This window comes from Camellia sinensis, chromosome 14, assembly GCF_055761805.1.
Source record: "Camellia sinensis isolate YWXY chromosome 14, ASM5576180v1, whole genome shotgun sequence".
In the NCBI taxonomy this organism is placed as follows: Eukaryota; Viridiplantae; Streptophyta; class Magnoliopsida; order Ericales; family Theaceae; genus Camellia; species Camellia sinensis.
Window position 1 is genome coordinate 35261672 of NC_138974.1, and position 18329 is coordinate 35280000.

Genomic DNA, 18329 nt, shown 5'->3' on the forward strand with positions numbered 1-18329 from the left:
ATACTATATTTTTTTAAATCTCATCACATACAAATTATTATTCATAATATTCCATTTGAATTATTATTTTTATTAATACCACCGTATTATCTCCTCTCTTTTTTCTTTTTTATATTAATACTAGTACTACTATTATCACCCGATGTCCCGCACCCAAATAAAAAACAATTTATTTAATTAATGAGAAAGGCAGACAAATTGAGAATGGAAAGTGGTAGTTGTTCTTGGGTGGCGTTGGATTCACTGACTTGGCATTCCGACCGATTATTACCGAAATCAACCGATTTTATTAATATTTTTACTAAATATCTCATATGGATGTAGAATTTTCACCATGTAAGTACTATATGAAATATTTGGTAAAAATCTTCATAAAACATTTGAAATTCCTAACATTAGTCAACGAGAAATGACAAAAAAATTGAAAAAGAACCAACAATATCAAACAGATTGAAAATTAAAAATTACTTCTAGCAAAATCATGATCAAACAACCAAACTGAATGTTCAATTAAAACAGTTCATCATTTTTCAAGAATAAAAAGGAACGTAGGCGACGAGTCGAATCAAACGGCTAGGGTTTCTCCGACAGTGAAACACGGTTGACTATTGAGTTCGTGAAATTAATTGTTGGGCTGGCTCATGAAATCACTCGAGACTCTTAAATTATTTATTGGGCCGGGTCGTTAATGATAAACAAACAAAATGCTACACGAGCGAGTCACATGGATGCCACATGGGCTAGCCAACAGTATACCAGTTCAAGTCTACAAAGTACGGGCCCAGTTTGGGCTTGTCATGAGAACTTAATGGTGACTGACTTCAAAATATAATGACAAGTTCAAACAAACCCAATATTTTGAAAAGTATATTCCAGTATCCAAGTCAATTTGCACTAATATTCAACTGATCTGTAGTAAGATAAAATAAAAAATTGTTCAGAATGATTTGAGATTTTTTTTTCCCTGAAATAACATAGTATTTTAGACTATTCAAAATTTATTTGGGAATAAATAAAATATAAAATAATAAAATAATTTTGTTTGAAACATTTTTTTGGATAAAATTATAAATACGCTCCCAAAATTTACTTAAAATACAAATTACTCCCATGATTTTAGAAAATTACAAATATCTCCTTGTTAAAATTTTTATTGCAAGTTGTATTTGCCCACTTGTGTGCCATGTAATTATTTGTCCTTGCAATTCCAGGTCACACGCTTTAACTGTTATTTGTCCATTTGCCTGCAAGATTGAAAAGCAATTTTAAAAAAATATTATTTTAAATAATGATCATTAAAATGACACTGTCTATATATACTTTCCTGGTGAACTTGTTTGCCACTCTGAATTGTTAAACAACCAACAGGCATTCCAATCTTTGCAGGTACTCTGCTGATGTTTGTCTAATTTTATTTTTTGTCTATATATATTGTCACGACCCAAACCCGTCCCCATAGGTTTAACATCGTAACCGGCCAGTAATCCTTGGATTACCAAAGACCTTTGAACAGATTAACACATAATCAGGGATTGCAGAAGCAAATATAGAAACATACATAGTCCATGGAGCTATGCAGACATACATGGGATAGATAATTTAAAACCTTGTATATATATACACAAAAGAACTAGTCACAAAACAACAAAAGTCTCAAGCTTATGGCATGGTTTACAAAACTCGATCGTTGAACTCTTTTCGGAACCTCCTCGGGAGACACAATGGTTGGCAGACAAAACAGAAACTCCAGGTCATCAACTCTGAGCCTGGTCACGTGCCTGGTTGCCTACATACATAATATAAACAGTGAGCAAAACTCAGTAAATAATAACAGAATAAAGATTTTAATGAATGATATCCAGTTTCATATCATATCATATCAATCAGAGAGATAAGTATAGTCATATCAAAAACAGAGTCATGTTTATATTCGTATTCAAATCATGTGTAGTACTTTCATTAGCATTAACATATCTCTTTGGTCAAGCATATTAAGTTCCATAATGGAACTTTCGGTACCGGGTAACATATCTCATACATGGGCCACGGTATTGTCTCCCCCGGGTGAGAGCCTGGGCCATAGTATTGTTTTCCCCGAGCGAGAGTCTCTGCTAAGGATACCACAATTACATTTTAAAGATATGGATCATCATTTATGAAATCACAAATTGTCTTTTGTATCATTCAGTGACAATTCATATCATATCATAATGTTCAGAAAGTATTTCATATCGAACACAGCTTTACTAAGTTATTATTCACAAATAGTTACACAGATAGCTTGATAGCAACCAATAAATCAACAGCTTACGGTGCGTGATTTACACAAACATAACAGATATACATACTGAAACACATGCTCGGATCGTACTTAACTTACTTCATTTTATTCTTCGTGTGTTTCTTAGTCTTATCCTTATTATTATGTCTTAATCTTGGCCTAAGAATGCCTAGAATGTAATGAGAATACTAAAATGTACTTGAAAACACTCAAAACATGTAAGTGGTCGCTCGAGCGGAACTTCCTTCGCTCGAGCGAACGTCCAAACATGTGAGTGGTCGCTTGAGCACAACTTCCTTCGCTCAAGCGGTCTGTAAACTCTGCAAAAATACTAGTTGTGTGATTTTTTCGCTTGACGGTCGCTCGAGCTTGAGATTGAGGTATTCACTCGAGCGTAACTCTTGTCGCTCGAGCGGTCTGCAAAAATTGTAAACTTATGAGAGCATGCATTTTACGCTCGAGCCAACTTTTGGTCGCTCAAGCAAGAGTGCAAAATACAAAGTGGTTGTTCGAGCGCAGGTTTTGTCGCTTGAGCAGAGAGACAGAATCTGAAATTTCCAGATTACTCTTCCAAGTTTAAAGTTCAAATTCAAAGTTGCAAATCATGGTCTTTTGGGCCAAAAACTTGAGAAAACGCTTGAAAAGGGATAAATCATGGTGAATTCAACATCATTTTGCAAAATTAAGCCCAAAAGCATGTCAATTATTCAAAACCAAATCTTAAACTTAGTATATGACACATGCATGCATTGTGTTGAGTTCAAACTCCTCAAATCATGAACAAATGAGATGTGATACACAAAATCATATTGAAGTCCTAGCGTTTAACAAATATAACTCCATGCATGTGAGGTTCAAAATGGAATTCAAACTCAATTTTCATGAAGTATGCCTGCACTGCATGAATCATGCTCACATTCCTTAATCTAAGCTCAATTCTCAAATTTAAACACTTAAACCTCTTGAGTTCAACCACTTATGTCTTTAAGGGCATGATCCTTACCTAAAGTTCCTAATTCTCTTGAATTCTAGCAAATTCTTGCTCAATTCCACAAATTTTCCTTCAATCTTACCAACTCCCCTTTTCTTCTTCTTGAATTTAATCATGGTTTATCAGTTAATCATAAGTCGGGGTAGTTACATATATCCTCTAATTTTATATTTATTTTATGTGTTAAATTAATTTCTTATTGAATGAATGTGGTACATGACCCCAATGTCTATACAGCATAAAAAGATGGACAATTTCAATGATGATGGTGATTATGATAATGATGACAATGTTGTTGGATCTTCACAACAACCAAATCACCCGTATAGGAATCCTTACCTAATGGCAGTAGCAGTGGCAAGAACAATTTATGCAGAAAATTACATAAATAAACGACCATGTAGGACATCTGCCCTCATAAAACATCAATGGATGTTAGAATTGCAACATGGTAATGCTACAAGAATATATGAAAATTTTAGAATGGACAGTAATTTTTTTTATCGATTATGCAATTTATTAGAGACTGATTATGAACTACAAAGTGGGAAAAAAGTTGGAGTTCAACATCAAGTTGCTATTTTTTTTGTTTATTGTTGGTCAACATACAAACAAGAGAAATGCTCAAGAAAGATTTCAATTATCAGGTGAAATTATTTCGAAATACTTCCACTCTGTTTTAAAAGCGTGTGAAAATGTCCGTAGATTAAGTGAAGCCTTGGCAGAGAAATGGGGTCTATCCGTACATAAAGAATAGTCGAAAATATTACCCTTATTTTAAGGTAACTAGAATTACTCTCTCTCTCTCTCTCTCTCTCTCTCTCTCTTAAAAAAATATATATATTTTATGATATTTTTTGTATGTAGAGTTGTATTGGGGCAATTAATGGAACACATATCAAAACTCATGTGGAAGTAGAATACTTACCCCATTTCATAGGTAGGAAGGGATACGCTACACAAAACATATTGGCAGTATGTGACTTTAATATGTGTTTCACCTTTTGCTTGCCTAGTTGAGAGGGAAGTGCACATGACACGCAAATTTTTTAGGATACAATTAGGAATCCAAACAATAATTTTCCATATCCACAAGGAGATATATATGTAACACAAATTAAGATTTATTCGTTTATTCTATATTAGTTATGTTCATATTTTACTTTGTAGATGAGTATTATTTGGTTGATTCTGGCTATCCAAACACAAAAGGTTATCTTGCGCCATACAAAAGGGAGAGATATCAATAGTGGTGAAAAAATGATAAAAGGAAGTGATGGTAAGAAGTGGTAGGGAAAATATATATATATATATATTATATAGAAGTAATTTTATGATTATGATCATAATTTTTAATTTGTACAAATGCATAATGTTTTATTTTTAATGTGTTAAATAATGAAAATAAAATACAAAGTTCAAGAGAAAAATTACAATTCAATGATATCTTATTAATATTCTAAAGTTTCTCCTTAATTAATTTATTTATTATTAAAATATACACTTAGAACTATTTGAAAAAATAATTAAAAACTCATTTTTATCTTTTTAAATTTTTCTCAAAGAGCCCTTAATTTGATATCAGAAATGATACATCCTTCTAATTTTAAAGCTTTAAACAGAACTTTAATGTCTTGATAATGAAAAAAAAAAAGCACAAGACACAAATATCAGACCTACGTACCATTAAAACTCTCTATAACTCTACACTCAGAGCTCCTAATCTTATTTTCATTTGATATTTCGCAAGTTAAAAATACATCACACTTTCATCATTAGCCCGAATGACGAGATGACAGTAACGGTAATTTGGGTTAGAAATGTGATATGAAAAATGTTATGAATCCTAAATAATCTATTATTACACAAATTTACATGTGTGCGGGCTCTACACTCATGTGAGAAGTTTGATAAAAACTTTGGTAGACTATTTGAGATTTCTAGCATAACTCATGTGATATAGCACCCCCGGCAATTACGTTGCATCCTGGGGTTGCATTTTGAAGGGAATGTTTTTGAGTAATGTTAAAGGTCTCAAAAATTCTATTAAAATTTTTATCAAATGTCTCACATGGGCGTGAGATGTTTAGTTGAAATTTTGATAAAATTTTTAAGATATCTAACATTTTTTAATTTTTTTCAGTGATATTAAAATTTTATAAAATAAAAAATATATAATATTTTTATAATAATTAAAAAAATTAATATTTTTATAAAAAAAATTTTGATTCAAACAAATTTTATCGACTCATGAAAAAATCACTTTTAACATAATTTTTTTAATTTTTACAATTTATTTTTCCCGATTTTACAAAGAAATTTCATCAAAACTTTAACTAATAAAAAAACACATCTTAAATCTCTTATATTACACAAAATTAAACGACTTGTTTGATTTTGGTTTTCAGAAAACACTTTTTAGAAAATTTTATATTTTTATTTTTCATCTTTTTTCTTTTCAATGAATTTTTTAATATTTTAATTAATTTTTAATTTTTTTTTAAACGCACCCAACATAAATATACTTAAAAATATAATATTTTGAATGTCTATTATAATCATTAAGGTTTAGGGTATAATTGCCATTAAATTAAAAATTCTTCCCTTAGCAATGGAAAAATTATATTTCCACACACGACATTATCTCACTCCACACACTTAATAATTTGATTATTAAATATTTATCTCAGTCTACACACCCTCACATTCCAAATATACCTATTTAATGAAAAATGTGTACACTCTCGGCAGATTATATTAGACAAAATTCATAAATAACTCCAAGGCTCTAACAAGCCAAAATCAAGATTCTTTCTGCAACAACAAAAAAAAAAAAAAAAACAAAAATAATTTGATCAAAAAACACATATGGATTTGTTCCAAAACACAAATTAAAAGCAAACCCATTTCTCAGAAAACACAAATGAAAGGATTACCTATCTTACCTTCACACGATTATGATAAAACCCAGTTTTTAGATTCATGACGGGTCTCCTCAAAACCTCATGGAAACCAAATTTAACCCCAAATTAGGGAGATTCAAAGACGACCCATTACTGAAAACACCTTCCCAGCAAACAACTTCAATGAAATTATGTAGTAGGCACCAACAAATGATACACACAAACTAGAAAGAAAACAAAGAAACGTATAATTTAATAAATACAGATTTTGTGGATTCTTGTGAAGTTAGCTGTTGAACCATCATCAATGAAGAAAAAATACGGAAAGTCACAAAATGAGTGCGTGCACACCCTCATCAGATTATGTGTGGGTAAGATGATTGTGAGTGAAGTGGTAATTTTATTGAAAGATAAAATTATGAATCTGAAAAAAAATTCATTAAGCGTGTGATTTAAAGAAACTTGATGCGTGGAAATAGAGAATTTCCCTCTGTTTATTTAGGCGTGTGGAAATGCAATTTCCCCAAAAAGGGAAGACAGACAGGAAGAAACAGTTTACCATGTTGGCCGGAATCAGGCACCATGTCACTGGAAGAAACAGTTTACCGGTCACCACTCGACAATCCTCTCCACCATCTCACTCAAGATGACATCTCTCCACTCACTCGCTTTCATTTCCCTCGATACCTCAAAGCCAAAGGTTTCTCTCTCTCTCTCTCTCTCTCTCTCTCTCTCTACAAGGGCTAATCGGAAGGTCCGCACAGGGATGAGACGACCTTCGTGGAACAAATCGCAGGCGATGCAACAATTCATCTCTCTCAAGAAACTCCGTCTGATTCTCTACATTCTTCGCCCCCCTGCAATTCCACATCGTGTGCATTTCAATCATCTACTATCCCTCACTCCCACACACTCCCTTTCTTTTTTTATATTTTTTTATTACTACTAAAAAAAAAAAGTCAAGAATGTTTATCTACTTTTTATAATGTTTTTTTTTTTAATTCATTGATTCACTTGTAAACTGCAACTGTAGTGTATGTTTATTGATAGATTAAATTATACTGAATAATTAGGATATATGTAAGAGCAACCAGTGTTTGTTCTTAATTTGTTATTATCAATCGAACAAACATCTTTACTTGTGTCAGCCTGTCAGGAATGAGGTTATAAGATATGAATTGTTAACAACATAATTTGTCTACATGGGTTTCAGTATGAGAACGAACAACCACTAATTGTTGTTGGACCCGATATCTAAGATCCTAGTTTGGTAATGCAAGAAGAGCATTTGTCAAACAATTTATACTTGTGGTGGGTTTAAATGGAAAACTTGTTTCTAGTGTTGTTGGGTCATGTTTTCAACACTTGCAGACTTATTTCATTATACATGCTAAAAAAGCACAGTCCACTTAGCATCATTCGTTTTGCTACATTGTTTGGACTTGAAGATCTTTGTTTGAAAATTTTGCCACTGCTCTGCATCTCTATTTGCGAGTTTGAGAGAAGATGGAAATCAAAAGTAAGAAGAAGACATAGAGGGAATTAAAATAATAATACTGATAGTAATAATAACGTTCATCTTGACAGGGAGTTTTGAGGTTAGATTCACAACAACGGTCTTTTCTGTATTTGGGATTTTGCTGTGATGCTTTCTAAACACAGATAATTTAGTTGCAACTGAACTTCAACTCTTGTTATCCATGAGCTTTAGGTCTACTAAAGGTTTTCTTTGTGCACATCCTGGCATGGCTCCCACAACCCCAAATTTGGTTACTTCTTGTACTTTTTTACTTCGGGAGAAACTACTTCATTTATTTTATATTACAGCTTGCAATCCAAATTAACTTGCAATTGTACAAAAGTGTGTTTGTCTGTATGAGTGGATAATGACTGACAAATGACATATTTCTTTGTTCTAAATGAACCCAGAACCGCAAGTGCAGCAAATGGCCCAGAAGGACAAATGACAATATTCGGTTGTGGCAAAGTGAATGTCTATGATGATGTGCCAGCTGAAAAGGTATTGAAGCTTTTCCTTCTGAGTAAATTCCCTGAGATTATTCTGATGGTATTCTAGGCCTCTAATGTGACCAAAATGTTTAGGCATGAGTACTAATGCAGCTTGCTGCAAGCCCACTCCAATTGCCTCTAGAAGTTCCATTTGAAGGAACTACGGCAAGACGACCTTTGCTGTGCCATTTACAGGTTGCAACTGTTAAAGTAGGCCCAGATGCTCTTGTTGTAATATTGCCAACCTCACAAGCAGGTAATTTAGAATACATTAAGAATCCTCTCCCTTTGTTTTATTTCATAGATTATTGAACTTCCAGCTTGGAATGTCTTTAAGGATTGTGTCCATTCTCCTTTGAGCCACTTGTCTAATAGGCATTCTTGGTGCCTGGATGGCAAAAAACTTGGCTAACACAAGCAGAGCACATTGTTTGCCTTCAATAAATGGCCTGTTTTTACTTGCCAATGATAATGGCATGGAAGCATACACAGCATATTTGTAAACTGTTATATGTTGTGGTTAATAGTTGTGCTTATGCTCAGTATTAATCTTGTTCTGGCTTTATAGTGAACATGACTGACAACTGTCAGCTGCAAGGGGAGGAAAGCGCCATATTTCATGAAGACAACCCTGGTAAATGCTTCTACCAGATTATAATTGCTTCATTGGGTTATATATAAATAGGAACAACAGATCACTATTTTTGGCATCGTTAGATCAATGTTGAATAAGGGGAGTTTTTTTTTTATTTTTTATTATTATATATTAGTGGGTGAAGGTCCAGGAAGCAGAAAAGCATCAGTGCAAAGATATCTTGAGAAGGGAAAAGACAGGTATCTTAAATGGCTAAACTGCCTTATTGGACAAGCAGATAGATCTGCAAAGAGTCCTTTTTGTTTTACGATTTTTGTTACTCACATCCATGTTAAGTGAAGGTGCAAGAGCAAGAGAAAGGTAGCAACCTCTACATCTGCTAGCATGGACATTTACTTCAACCATCAGATTGGGAATCTGGCCCAGAATGAGCACTCAAACAGGAGTGACGCATGCTCCTCACCCCAATCAGACCACCCACCACCCCTACCAGGTGCGGCTCAGCGGAGAATAATATAGTGAAGCATGCAGGTAACACTTTTGTTGCTTTTGTTTTTCACTTGAAGTGGATAAAAGACTAATCAAATTTCAAAATAATATCTTCTTATTCTTCTTCCATAAACTATATGATACTGCTAGAGTAGCCTAGACAAAAAAAAAAAAAAAATGAGGGAAAAAAGACTTTGAGTAGCTAGCAACCCCAATGATGCACAAACATGGAGAAGAAGACGTATGAGTTTGCATGTGCATGCCTGTAAAGATTCTGTGCACTCAAATAAGAAGATCCCAGCCAGCCCTACCATAATATATTGCTTTTTAAGTAAGTACGTTTGGTAGAAAAACTAAATAAATAAATAAAACATCGTAACAGTATTTCAAGTGGAAAATCTAAACTGATATCTTTGGAATTTCTTCTGATAAAAGGGCTATAATTTTTTCAAAGAGTCCAGACATCTTGTTACTTGTTACTGATGCATGACAACCCTCTGTGTGTTTCTAGGCCTAGGGCCCAACCAGTAAGTATAATATAAAACTACATTGTTTGTACAGTAGAATTCTTCAATCCCTTATATATTTTCTCTCAGATGGAGGAGTTGTTGGCTTGTTTATTGTCCCTCTTTGGATCCTTCTGTTGTATTGCGAGGCTTGTGTTGCTTTTAGCGTGTGGCCTATGGGTGCCAGTAATAGAAGTTGTGGGGTGTAAATCACCATTGCCTTTTTGTTGCAATTGAAGAGATGAGGTTAAGATCTCTGTGCTTAAATTGAAGCAGATTACATCTCACAAAGATCTTTTGTTTTTTTGTTTGTTTGTTTGTTTTTTTTTTTTGTGTGTGTGTGTGTGTATGCATGCACACAGGGGTGGGGGTGGGCACTACGGCTCTGATTCTTCTTTGGGGTTTTTAGCCGGATAGAGAAATTATTTTTATATACACAAAATGTTGTTTTGCATCTATCCCCAAGTGGGAACTTCAGCTGCTGTTGCAGAATTTGCTGTACCTTGCATAATTTTTAGAAGTCTTTTATGTTGACTCTGCTGAGTCTGCCCCAATGTTTATCCAATCCAAATCACCATCGCCTAACTCACTCTTTATTGTCCTACACAATTGTAGGCATCCCATTTGTTTTATTTCTGGATGATTAGAAGAATGCTCTATTTGAAAGTACTACTTAAATTTGTGCCGACTGTTCAGGGTGGAGTTTGTTGTGCATCTTTTTTTTTTTTTTTCTTCAAATGTTTGTGTAATTTGTTTCTGGGTTGGTATTGACTTTGAATTGTGATAAAGGATCTGTAATGGCTTCTGTATTGCAGATGTGCGAGAATGAATTTGGAGCAGATGGTTTCAGTGGGCCGTGTCAGCGGTTTATCATGTCTTCATGCTTGTGGGCTCCAATCATGCAAGATAGCTCGTGAAAATGGAGAAGAATGCCTAAAAATGTAAGCTTCCTTGTAATTTTAATTTCTTTTCTTTTTGGATTTGAGATCTGCATCTTTGCTTGCTGCTGTTTGAGTTAATGAAGAGAAGATTACCATCCTATTTGTTTGTCTCTCATATTTACCTTTAAAACTAGTTTGAGATGTTTCTAATAAGAAGTGGTTACTTGGAGAACTTTCAGGGGCAATACCCTTGAGAAAAACGGGCCATTATGATATGAAGTTAATGACAATCTAAGTGCTCGTTTGGCATGTGGGTTTGGGTGTGGTTAGGATTATTTTAGTTACAAAAAGATAAAATAGACTTTTTAGTCTAATAAGACAAAATGTCATATCCAAACTGTAATCGTTTTATTTTTTCTCTCACAAAAGTCAAAAAAGTCAAAAACTCATCCCAAACGAGACTTTTTTCCCAGGCTAAAATAGTCAAAAAGCTAAAAAGTCAAAAAGTCAACCCACATCCCAAATGCATGCTAAATATGGACGTTTCTAGGTATCCACAAAATATTCATGGTCAACATACCTTATTTGATGAATGAGATGGTAATTTTGAAGAGCATGATATTATTACAAACATAAATTATAGTAGGGTCATGATGATTGAAACAATAAAGACAACTAAAATAAAATTTTGAGATTGTAGAGGCTGTCATATTCATTGAATTGATATATGTCGGCACAATGTTTAAGTTAGTGAAACAACCATACAAGTGACCATATGATATTTCTGTAAGTTTTCTGAATAAACTTGTATATTCAACTTGTATTTGATTACAACATGACCCTAGATTTTATAGTCTGAACTCCTAAATCAAAAAAAGAAAATACAATCACGCCTCAATCACGCCTATACACAATCATGCCTATATTATGTACAATCACAATCATGCCAAATATAAAATATACACAATATATTTTCACAATTTCAGCTGGACGATGCTAGTTCATGGGCTGGCCTAGCGATTCAACTGCTAATTCCATCTGTTGAAGCAGTGATGTGATTAATAGGTTAAGAAAATTTTGGCAGAAGGCCAGAGTCCACTTACTATCCGAGCAGTATTAACAGGATTTATTGTGTTTTAATCAACAAAATTCAAGGAAAGGTCATTCTACTTTTTGTGCTTGCCTGTGCAATTTATATTTTTTGTTGTCTAGCTGTAGGTTACTGTCTAGCTGTAGGTTACTCTTTTGTTATCTTTGTTGGATGCACCACAAAATTGTTCTTGATTGGGGTTTAAATTTGTTGGCGAGCCTATTTGGGCAATGCTTTACTAGGCCGTTTGTTGTTGCTTCTGCTGAAGCTTATGCGATAGAAATAGCTCAAAATTTGATTATCTTGAAGCTGAGTGGTGTTTTCTTAGATTCTGCTTATAGAATAGCTTACAGCTTGAAATAAGTCGCAGCAGACAAATGAAATTTAAGTAGGAAAAAGATAAACACAGACAAATAGTGAAGCCCTCTTGGATATGGACCAAATCTTTGTGAAATGGGGGCCAGGGTGAAATGGAAGTGGAGGATTTGAGTTTGACATTTTGTGAATGATGCGAAAATCTGGGTCAAACCAGCTAATGATAGTAGTAATGACAATATATTTAAATGTTACTAGTGTTTGCTGGCGATAGTTTTTGTCTTCTTTGAATTCTAGACAAAACCAATACTGAACCCAGCTCGCATTTGCCTCTAAATTTGTCTAATTTTAAACAAATCAACCAATATATCATTGATGTGCCTACTCTTTCAACCTATTCTACTCGTCTTTTTTCTTCACACACCCCCCACCCCCCCTTATGAAGAAGGCACTGATATTAGGAATGATGGGAATTAGAGTACTTTGAAACATGGAGTCAAATTTTCTTACATTTTTGTCCAAACAGTTGTTTATGTGAATAGTTTAAACAATTGTAAAAGTGTATTTTTATTGGGATGATTTGGACTTTTGAGATTGGGTGATAATTATTTTTCGTAATTCACATAAAATAGAATTTTTGGCTTTCTATAATAATATAGTATAGATATATGTAGACGAAAAATCATATTATCATGTTAGACTAGAAGATAGCTCTCTTGACAATTTTAGATTATGTTTAGATTATAGATTTGGGTAAAAATTTAAAAGAGAAATGAATATGGAGAAAAAAAATTACCTTATATTTTATTCACATTTATCTCATTTTTTTTTCTTCCTTTTCAAATTTAAATTCATGATTTAAATATAGTATTAACTAAAATTAAATTAAGCCAGCCATAATCTGGCTACAAGTGTAAATGACTTTCTTAATCTTTTATATATCTATAGTTCTCAAAATAAATAAATGAATAAAATAAAAAATAAAAAATGTAAACTTATGGCTTTGACTAATAAACACAGGTTGATTTGATGTACACAAATAAATCAGTTGATAGGTATATCATGGGCTAAAGTCTCTTTTTGTGTGCTTTGCTGATTGAATATATTTTTTAAAAAATTAATTAATTAAAAACAAACAAACAAAGAACAAACAGTTGGTTATGCCATTAATGTTGCGGCTCCACCTGGACCCACCCCATCCAATACGTCAAAAAAATTAAAAAAGTAAATAAAAATAAGAAAATATTTGGTGGCTCAATTTTTATGCCTCGAATAGCTCAAGTGTATTAAAACGATATCATTTTACAATTAAAATAACGTCGTTTTGAGTGTTTCGAACTATTTAAACTATGATTTTTCAGGCTACCAAAAATTATTGATAAAAATAAAAGAAAACCACAGTAATTCAATTATCACAGGTCATAAACCTTTTCCAAATGTATTGATATTAATAATAGATCCAAATTTTGTTCTGAGGACCATACGATTACCCTTTTACCTGTTAAGTTCACTTCAAATTCTACATAAACTCATTGGTTTGAATATGCAGTTTTGTCACTGTTACAAATTAATTTATCAATTATTCATATTAAGGACGCATTTAATTATACTGCATAAAAAGTATAAGGAATGCATTTAACCTCTTGCCTCAAGATGGGTAGCCTTTAATTATACTCCATAAATTTCTTTTTTTAATGCCTGCTTTTATTTTGAAGGCACAACAATTTTTCAGCGGTGGTGTTACATGTACCAATTAGTATGATAACTAGTGTACTAACACTAGTTATGAATTTATTATTGACCCCACCCATTAATCACATTACAAATATAAAAAACCTTTTAAATTATGACACATCATGAATTAATACACTAAGTAGTACACTAATTGATACATGTAGCATTATTTTTTTTTTTCAAAAGGTAAAATAATTTCAGGACTATTGGCTATATATACAATAACCTTGATTTACATTTATGAGTTATATTTGAGAGAGCATCCGGGGGCTCCAAGGTCTCGATGTGAACATAACCAACCAACCTTCTGTTACTTTTGAAAGGTGAATCACTCAAAATCATTTGAATTTCAATTTTTGTTGACAAAAGTGTGAAACCATCATACATTTTCTTGGAAGTACTTGTGTGGAATATTTGACAATAGTAATAGTGAGTGAATGAATTCAGTAACAAGCTGGTCAATTTTTTTAAGCTTAGATTGTAGGAATTCAATATTACCATCATTAGTAAAAATTAGGAAGAATTGCATTTCAAGGGAGCAAAGACAATATATATATATATATATTTATGATGGTGCAACTCTCATATGTTCATGGTGTAAATTCATTTATGTGTTTGGTTCAACTCTTTCTGTGTGTCAGAGTTACACTAAAAAATATTTTCATTTATAGTGTAATTACTTTGTAATTGTCTTATTTATTTGCAATTTCTCTAAAAAATTATAGGGTCTTGCTGACAAACAATTTAGGGTACCAAAAAAAAAAAAAAAAAAAGACAAAAATTATACAAGTCGAGGCAATTTTCACTAATTTAATTTTTTTAACCATCTCACTATTTTCGAAACACTTTTTGTACAAATTCTAACATCAATTTTTTTTATTGGTTTAAATAGTGGAGTTCGTTATTTTATGCTAATTTTTTAAAAACCACATAACAAGTGTCAAAATATGAATAGTGTGAAGTATTGTTCCAAAGTCACCAAATATTTTTTTCTCATATTGAGAGATGGAGAGGGCTGTAGAATTTTCAAAAAATATCGCTAAATTCATAGCTAATGATGATATGACAAGGGATCAAATTGATTAATTTTTAAACCAATCCATAAGTGATATAAAATAATTTATATCATTATAAATAAATTTTAAAATCTTATTTTAAAATTCTCAAATTTTTTTTTCCAAAAGAAATTAGTAGAGGTGGACCAGAGGGATTTTGATAATTTTGAAATGATACAATGCCAAGAATGTGAGTGTGGATGTGAGTGTGATGACGTGATTGGGTGAAAGTGGAGCTTGCTTTTATGCAACCTCTTGGGCATTGGGGGAGGGATGTCTTTACTCTGTGTTCACTCACACATTAATATTCATGTACTAATAAATCTTTCTATAATACCACAAACACGACATACTTCTAGGCACATGCTAAAATTAGTTTTTTTAAGTTCCTATATACCCAATTATCATTCACATCAAATATAAAAGAATAATATTATGTATCAATTGATATACTAACTAATATATCAATTAATAATGTGACACGCTTTAAGAGATTTTTAGAATTTGTAATGTGATTAATGAGTAGGATCAATAATAATGTCATAACTAGTGTTAATATACTAGTTAATATATTAATTGGTGCATGTAGTACTACCGAATATAAAATGCATGTTTGGTTATCTCAAATAATTTTCATATAGTTTTAATTTTGTGCAAAACTATTTTTTTAATTTTTTTGAAACAACTTCATAATATTCCTATAAAATGAGTTGTTTAAATGAAAATATTCTCAAAAATAATTTTCAAAAATAATTTTTAAAAATAATTTTTAAGAATACTTTTATGAAAAATGGTTATATATTACCCATTTATTTAGACAAACATGGCAAGATGGTAGTTATTCTCATAAATTACATAACAATTATCTTCAAATAAAAAAATCAATCACGAATATCTATATAAACAGTGATATAAAATGAGAACGTATATCATTTTTATTTTTATAATTTTTAAGAAAAGAAAAATAATAACACAATCAAATATATCCTTTTTTATTATTATTTTAAAGGATTTTTTTTTTAAAAATGATAAAGTGTTATGGTCATATTATAAATTAATTTTTAGTTTTTGTCTAATCTGGTGTGAATACTACATGTAAGGCTATCTCTCTAAGGTTGTATTTGATTCATAAGACTAATAGTGAAGTATTAATAATCTTATTAAATTAGTGTGGTATTCACTATCCAATTGGATTAATATTTATTGAATTAATAATCCTACCCCTACCCCATTACTAATAATCTTACAAATTTGTTGGATTGATTATCCATTGGATTAATAATTCTAAACCAAAATGTTAAAACAAACATAGAATAATTGGGCCCACGGATTAATAATCACAATCTCATGCTCTAATCCACCCAACTAAACATGTCCTAAGTGCTCAGCTCAATTTCATAATTCAATTTATTAAATCATTAAAATTCAACGGACCCTGCGCATCTTAGCAAAATACCGTGTCTGATGCTGATTGTAGCAACAAGACCAGAACAAAACGGCACCGTCTTAACACCATCGCTCATCAAATCCAAAATCACATTTACCATTTTGATACTCCACTATTTCTTTTCAAAATAATTTTTCTACTCCCAACCCAACAATCAAAAACTGTGGTTGCTGCGATCTTTCTGGTCTCCAACGGAAAAAAGAAAGTGGGAGAGAAAAAAAAGGGGAAAACTTTTCCTTTTACCAAACAAAAGAAAGAAAGAAAGAAAGAAAGAAAGAAAGCGAAAGACTGAAAATTTTCCCTTTGGATTCCTTCACTCTTGATCTCTCTGCAGCTCCTCTCCCCCCAATTTTTTTGATTTGGGTTTTGCGAAGCCAAGCTTGAAGAATTATTTGTCTTGGTTTGAACTTCATTTGCTTACTTTGTCTGATGATTGCATTCCAAAAAAAGGTTAGTGCTTCTCTCTCTCTCTCTCTCTCTCTCTCTCTCTCTGTGTCTCTTTTTTTTTTTTTTTTTGGATTTGTGGTGCTTGTTATCATTAGATTCGGTGGACTTGAAGGTTTGTTCAGGTTGTATTTTTGGTAGAGATTGTATGTAATCTTTGGTGGGTCTTTGGCCTCTACTGGGTTTTTTTTATTTATTTATTGTCGTTTATTGTGAAAAGACTTTCATTTATCTGTTATCTATTGGCCACAGCTAGACCATACTTAGCTTTGTTCCATCCTTTCTGTATAATAGAAAGAACATTAGATTTGAGTGACTAACTGTGATTGCATAAATCTTTAGAAGGGGGAACCCGTGATTTTCTTTTCCTTTTTTCTAATTTTTTTTCTGGAATTTTTGGTTGTATTGTTTCTAGATGCAAACCCATAAGGGGATTTTGTGAGTGTTTGTTTGTATGTTTTTTTTTTTATTTCAGTATTTATTTTAGAAGTGTTTTTTTTTTTTTTTTTTTGGGTGATTTGGTAGAGTTTTTGAGCTGAGGACACTGTTTGCAAACAAAAGGAACTGTTTTGATTTGCATTTCTGCTGATTTCTGAGTGTTGGAGTGAAACCCATCTGGCTATTGTGGAGATCTGGGACTTGTTTCATCTCTTATGTACCATGAGGACTTTCTTCCCCTCAGAATCTTGTAAAGAATCACAGCTCAATGCTCTCAATCCACAGTCATGGCTCCAAGTTGAAAGAGGGAAGCTTTCCAAATTCTCATCTCAATCACCTTCTTCTATGTAAGCTCTCTTTCTCTATATTCTTTGAAAGTATTATACTTTCTCATATTCGTCATTAAATTATTGAAGGTAACGAATTTTTTTCCCTTATTGTTTGTAGAGAACCTTTTATCAAGGTCCCCGAACCACCAGTTCTTCCATTCTTTAAACCTGTTGATTATGTAGAAGTTTTAGCTCAAATTCATGAAAAACTTGAGTCGTGCCCTCCACATGAGTGGTCAAAACTCTATTTATTGCAATATCAAGTCTTTAAGGGGCTTGGGGAAGCCAAGCTGATGCGAAGAAGCCTTCGATCAGCTTGGATGAAGGCGAGCACCATTCATGAGAGACTTATTTTCGGAGCATGGTTAAAATATGAGAAGCAAGGTGAAGAGCTCATCTCTGACCTGCTTTTGTCTTGTGGTAAATGTGCTAAGGAGTTTGGGCCAATAGACATTCCCTTTGAGCTCCCTTCTGATGTAAATTCCAGCTCCGTTGGAGTTTTTGCAATGAATGGGAATCAGATTTCAAGAACTGTCACATTTTGGATTGGAGATGAGAAAATAGAATGTGATAGGCAAAAGATTGCGGGCTTGTCAGAGCCATTTAATGCCATGCTTAATGGTTGTTTCACAGAATCGCTGTGTGAGGAAATAGATTTGTCTAAAAACAACATTTCCGCATCAGGTATGAGGGTGATTAGCGAGTTCAGCTTAACAGGTAGTTTAAATGAAGTTCCTCCAAAGCTATTGTTAGAAATCTTGGTATTTGCTAACAAATTTTGCTGCGAAAGGCTTAAGGATACTTGTGATCGGAAACTTGCT

At 32.6% G+C, this 18329-nt stretch overlaps 1 protein-coding gene, 1 long non-coding RNA gene and 1 other non-coding gene across 3 annotated transcripts in view; 2 read left to right on the forward strand and 1 right to left on the reverse strand.

The window, feature by feature from the left end:
* Positions 1–1545: 1545 nt before the first annotated feature.
* LOC145807590 (uncharacterized) lies at positions 1546–7065 on the reverse strand. Its single transcript, XR_014350821.1, has 2 exons — positions 6735–7065; positions 1546–1786 (listed from the first exon to the last, which is right to left on the reverse strand). It is a non-coding gene; the product is annotated as an uncharacterized LOC145807590 (long non-coding RNA).
* A 62-nt stretch (positions 7066–7127) lies between these two features.
* On the forward strand, positions 7128–13304 carry LOC114306829 (protein TIFY 4B). Its single transcript, XR_014350820.1, has 6 exons — positions 7128–8195; positions 8279–8441; positions 8754–8819; positions 8956–9019; positions 9122–9311; positions 10591–13304. It is a non-coding gene; the product is annotated as a protein TIFY 4B (transcript).
* Positions 13305–16287: 2983 nt separating this feature from the next.
* The window catches only part of LOC114306828 (ETO1-like protein 1), a 5781-nt gene continuing 3739 nt past the window's right edge, over positions 16288–18329 (forward strand). Inside the window, exons 1-3 of the mRNA XM_028252162.2 lie at positions 16288–16747; positions 17267–17526; positions 17627–18329. The exon at positions 17627–18329 is cut by the window's right edge and continues 1010 nt beyond it. Of these exons, the coding sequence (XP_028107963.2) occupies positions 17402–17526; positions 17627–18329 (828 nt within the window). The 5' untranslated portion in view covers positions 16288–16747; positions 17267–17401. The remainder of the gene's footprint in view (positions 16748–17266; positions 17527–17626) is intronic.